General features: G+C 36.1%; 1 protein-coding gene across 1 annotated transcript; it reads left to right on the top strand.

Annotated features, from left to right (window-relative positions):
- The first annotated feature begins 3,719 nt into the window (after window positions 1-3,719).
- LOC143558111 (putative BOI-related E3 ubiquitin-protein ligase 3) lies at window positions 3,720-5,060 on the top strand. The gene is made up of 2 exons (XM_077047021.1): window positions 3,720-4,050; window positions 4,405-5,060. The coding sequence occupies exons 1-2, from the start codon at window positions 3,742-3,744 to the stop codon at window positions 4,948-4,950; spliced, it is 855 nt and encodes a 284-aa protein (XP_076903136.1). The 5' UTR covers window positions 3,720-3,741; the 3' UTR covers window positions 4,951-5,060.
- The last annotated feature ends 442 nt before the right edge of the window (window positions 5,061-5,502 follow it).

The raw sequence follows: 5,502 nt of genomic DNA, 5'->3' as shown, positions 1-5,502 counted from the left end.
GGTCGTCACCGCACCAACCGATGTTTTATTCGGAGCCGCAAGAATCATCCGGCTTTCAACCATCCAACACACAACCGTCTCCTAACTTTGTTGTTCCGGAGACACAAGAATCACACAGTGAAGCTACGGGACCAAAAAGACGCGTCCACCGGAAAAAACAAGTTGCAACGGACGGTTCGGGACCGGCTTCGACTCCGAGGACGAAACGGAAAGCCACTCCGTTGTCATCGGATGAGAAGGAAGCCTTGTGTCGGGCTTGGATAGTCATTTATGAGGATCGGCGTTGCTGTAATTGTTTTAACGTTTTTAAAAATGATTTTTAATAAAAAAGTTAAATAAAAAAGTTAAATGGAAATCTAATTTATTTATTCATTTTGCAGCCGACTACCAAAAGAGCAAGATTTTTTGGACAAAGGTTAGGGAGACGTTCTACATGCTCGTTGGGAATACAGAGCGGAACGCCGATATGATTTCGGGTCGGTGGTCCGAAATCAGAAAATTTGTCGGCTTGTTTACTAATCTTTTCAACAGGAACAGCGGTCGTATGAGACCAAGTGGCAGTGATGATTTGGCGGTTTACAATTTCACGGTCGAAGAGTGGAAGCAGGAGTGTTTGCGGAGGTATGGGATGGTGAAGACGTGGGACGATTTAAAGTTGTGGGAGAGGTTGAAAAGGTGTTCAAAGTGGGTTGAGCTGGTGGCGCCGGACGTTGATGCGGAAGTAGGGCCGAAACGGACTAAAACTAGTTCGTCTGGAGCGTATAGCACTTCAACCGGGTCGGATTGCCGCGTTGGATTCGACCTAAACATTGCGGAGGAGGAAACGTCTTCACCGCCGAGGAGGCGGCCATTGGGAAGGGACGCCAAGGGGAAAAAACCGGCTGACGGGGAAGCCGTAAACATCGCCAATCTTGTTGAATCCCTCAATAAATTCAACAAAACCATGGAGGTGGTCTCTTATGACAAAAAAGAAAAAAGTCGAATGAGAGATTTGGACTTTCTTACTAGAGACTTCAGTAACCTAAATCCGGTCGATCAAATGCTAATGGAAAAGCAAAAGGAACGTATCCGAAAGAGGTTGATCGAAGAAGACCAAGCCGAAGAATAAGAATAATGTTTTTTTTAGTACTTTAATTTTTATTTTATTTTTAGATATTAATGTGTTTTTTATTAATGTGTGTTTTTTTTAATAATTTATGATTTTTTTAATAATACGTTGTTTGAATATATTTATAAAAAAAAAAAATTCGCTGGAGCCCCTGCTGGAGCCCCTCCACACCAGGGCGAGGGGCTCCAACGGGGGCTCCAACACCCCCCTTATCCAGTTTCTCTCTCTGTCACACGTCATAATATTATTGGTTGGAGCCCCCATTAAAGCCCCCCACACCCCTCAGCCTAATTGTGAAAAGATGAAAGGTACTTTTTTCATGACGTGGAAAATCAACCTGTCCAAGAAACGTAGCCATCCATCCCAGTAATTGCACCTAAACAACATAAATGGGTCTGCCATTGATTTGGACAACTTTTTAAAAAAATAAAAAAGGTGATGGGAGCATTGATTTTATATATTATTATTGTCTAGTCACAAGATGAGCACTTGAAGATGCTCTTTCACATTCATATTGGTTGGGACCCAGAATTAGTTAATTTTGTACATCTACTTTGTAGAATCTGATTTTGAAACATTTAAGTGAATTGGCTTTTTTTAAAGAGATATAGAAAGTTTTAAAACATTAAAGCTTAATTTGGAATTGAAGGAGAAACTGTAATAGGACTCAAAACATGAGATTTAAATTAATTGTAATTACAAGAGAAGAAATATGGTATTACTCATGGACGGACTTACTGTATAGGATGTGCGGTTAATCGATCAATAGTTCTTTGTTTTCACACGTAATAATCCATATATTACGTGCTATTGACTCGCCCTGAGTTTTTTTAAACACCGTCCACCGATCTTTCTAAATTTACTTAGAAAAGATCCACTAGACGGAAAGTGCAGAATTTGTCTCTCGCCTCTATGGTCGAAAAATCACGTCGTCACCATTTCCTTGTGACGGAAACTTGGAGCTTAGTTGTGAACTGTGAAGTGCAAACTACCCGGTCTTTAAAAACTCTATCTAGTAAATTCTTGGAATCCTGTCTTGGTTAGCCCAATCCCTGGCATAAATATGGTACTACAAAATGTCTTAAAGTTTTTAGTAACCTATCAATAAGTTTAGAAAAGAGTTAGATAATAAAAGCGAATTAAGTTATTCTGGATAAAATATAAGAAGAAAATGAATGTTTTAAGAGTGAAATAAAATAATAAATGGAATGATTTTCTATTGTAACTGCTTTATTTATTTATGTTTGTTGTAGCCTCTCTTCTTGGTGGCTTTGTACATATGCTTCCGAAATACCGCTGTTCAAAAAATATACTTAATTTATAGTATTAATGATTCAACCGTTTACTAATGGTTTCCTAGAAAATGAAGAATGGAGTACTTAATTAAATTTAGAGATGTGAATATATATTTAAAAGACATCGAATCTTGACCGCAATTTACTCTTTCTTTGCTGTACGTGTAATAATAATAATAATAAAAGCATTATTGAAGTTAAAATTCATTTGAAAAACCCAAAGCGTAAGGAATCACATTGGCCGCTGGAAATGGTGGGTCTGGAGTGATTGACCGAGATGAAAAAGATTAGTTTCTTTTATTCAGAAAATCATAATCGTAAAAATATTTCCATCTCATATCCATGCGCCCCCCTAATTCAACCTTTCTTGTTCCTTGCAATTATTTGCTTGTTTAAAACACATATGAAATTATTTATAATACATGTTTTAACTTATAAGAAAGAGATATGTCCATATTGGCGTAACATGCAGAACATGCTAGATGAAAGAGAAAAAAAATGTGTGGTTGTAAAATTGTAATTAATGAATAAAGTAATTATGCTACAAGATACAAGTAGAGTTAATAGTTACCTCAAAGTTTAAAAATAGTGTAATTATTATTATTATTATTATTCTATTTGTACTTTGTTGTAGTAATTATTCTATTTAAAGTAATTACGATTTTGTCACCGTATGGACTTTTCTCTTAATTTCACACGTTTTATATGTTAACTTTCATTCAATACACATAACTTGTAATACAAGGATGTGTAACAAAAGAACAATATAAACGCTTTCAAATAAATCATTAATACGTCTACAATAAGAAGAGTTTCATAGACTTTCGAATACGCCATCAATGTCTGATCTTCTCTTTGCCCACTCATAAAATTAATCGTGACTGTCGAAAATGGTCTATGACCAAGGTCCTTGCGGTCATCATCTATGGAGTTGACGGATTTGATTGCAAACGGCCACCTAAGCTAATAAACTTCCCTTTTTTTTTACTTTCAAATCACTCATATGATAACATTCTCCCACTAAAATTAAATTAAAAAATATATATACAAAAGTTGTATAAAACTTGACAATCTTCTTCTACAATAAAAAGGAGAAATTAAAAAGTTTAAATGCCTTTTCGCCCATAAAAAAAAATAAAAAAAAGGTATTATTAATTAGATAATGCATGCATGAGTATCGGAAATAAAGGCGTATTTGTAACTGAGTCTTATTAATAATACGCTAACAAACAAAACTCTCGTGTTCCCAACCCAACTCAACTCTCTCTATTTCTACGTTTCTCACCCTCCATACGCTCTTCATCAACCTCTCATTCTCTTAACAACCACCACCAAATCATGATGATGCTTGACGCCATTGATAACAAGCAATATCCTCCATCCGGCGAGACTAGTTTCCTTCCGATGTACTCATCTGCCAATGTCACTACTCCAGATCTGTTGACCGCAGATAGTGATCTCACGTACTGTCTTCCGGTTTCTAGAAAGCGATCTAGAGTCTCTTATTCTATGTCTCCGTTATCTGACGCTCAAAATGTTAACCGGGATTTAACGGATCATTGTGCTAGCTTTATGTTTCTTGGTGAGGATATATCGTCACAGATCCGGCAACAGCAGTTTGAGATCGACCAGTTAGTTGCTCGACATGTAATTATCTTATCTCGTTACTTTTATTACTTTTTGTCCGCATTGTTTACCTAAAAATGTGTGTATTAGCTAGGTACATGTTATATATAGATACACCACCCTCATCCGTCAACCTGTAGCAGTATGTTGGTGTGAAATAAAATAAGGGTAGTGTATCTATATCATTAAAATTATTGCTCAGAATATTCTCACCGCCGTTCCAACCTTATGTTTAAAATTTTAAAATTATGGATCAGAACAGCCGTTGGGTCTTTATTTTGATCAAAATGAGATGTCACATGGTACTAGAGCTGTCGTGTCCCCTAAGTATTATTGTTATTGTTTGTGTAACATTGTTTTCTGAATTTTATTCAGTCCGAGAAACTAAGAGTGGAAATCGAAGCGAAACGAAGGAGAAATTCGAGGAAATTAATATCGGGGATTGACGAACGTATAATACGAGTGCTAAGAGCAAAAGATGATGAAATTATGAAAATGGCGAAATTAAACTTTGCTTTGGAAGAAAGAGTGAAATCTCTATGCATAGAGAATCAAATCTGGCGTGAATTAGCGGAAACAAACGAAGCGACTGCAAACGTGCTACGAAGCAATTTGAAACAAGTTCTAGAGCAACTTGTAAATAATGATTTCCAACATCGTTCCACCACCAACGCTGCAGTGGCGTTTGTGGACGATGCTGAGTCGTGTTGCGAAAGCAATAATGAGTGCTCGTTCGCGGAGCAGGATAACAGTAACACTAACGTGAACAGATTGTGCAAAAGTTGTTGGAAAGCTGAGTCATGTGTGTTGCTGCTGCCTTGTAGGCATCTTTGCCTTTGTACAGTATGTGCTTCTTCTGTACATATTTGCCCTATTTGTAAATCCTCCAAGAACATCAGTGTCCATGTTCACATGTCCTGATGCAATTATTTTTATTGTTTTTTTTCCTCTTCATTCAATCAGAATATTAGAATCAAATTGAAAGTTATGAACGGTACTTTGAATAGTTTGTTATGTAGTAATCAGCATTGTTATTTTATTGCATCTGCCAGTATACACCCTGATTGCTTAGAAATTATATGTACAAAAATCTGACATAATTTTTTTAAATACAGAAACATGAAAATAAATGAGCATGTGATATTAAATTGATATAAAAGTTAGATATTCACTAACTTTATTTTTCAACTACCAACTAAAAGTCCGGGCATTCAAGTACATTCATTGACAAAAGACTATTTCATATCCGCAATCACATATAACACTAGTGATCCGGCCTACTACCAAATTACAGAGGGAACAAACGTTCTCTGTAGCAAACTCATAGTTCGTCCACGACATTTTATCATGAATGTGACTCGAATAGATGACTATCTTAAAAAAAAGTCACAAATGCATCACTAGAGCAAATAAAAAGTAATAAAAGAACGGATCAGTTTTATATATTTTTAATCAAGGATTCAAAAGTCGTTA

The sequence above is a fragment of the Bidens hawaiensis genome, unplaced genomic scaffold (assembly GCF_021521415.1).
Source record: "Bidens hawaiensis isolate Kalapana, Puna unplaced genomic scaffold, B.hawaiensis_p1.1 tig00019326_1, whole genome shotgun sequence".
NCBI lineage: Eukaryota > Viridiplantae > Streptophyta > Magnoliopsida > Asterales > Asteraceae > Bidens > Bidens hawaiensis.
Note: the sequence above shows the minus strand (reverse complement) of the source record. Positions and strands in the feature narration are given on the sequence as shown.

Coding starts and splice junctions, on each gene's coding strand:
- LOC143558111 (XM_077047021.1), top strand. CDS start 3,742: ATGATGATGCTTGACGCCATTGATAACAAGCAATATCCTCCATCCGGC. Junction 4,051..4,404: donor ACCAGTTAGTTGCTCGACAT/GTAATTATCTTA, acceptor AATTTTATTCAG/TCCGAGAAACTAAGAGTGGA.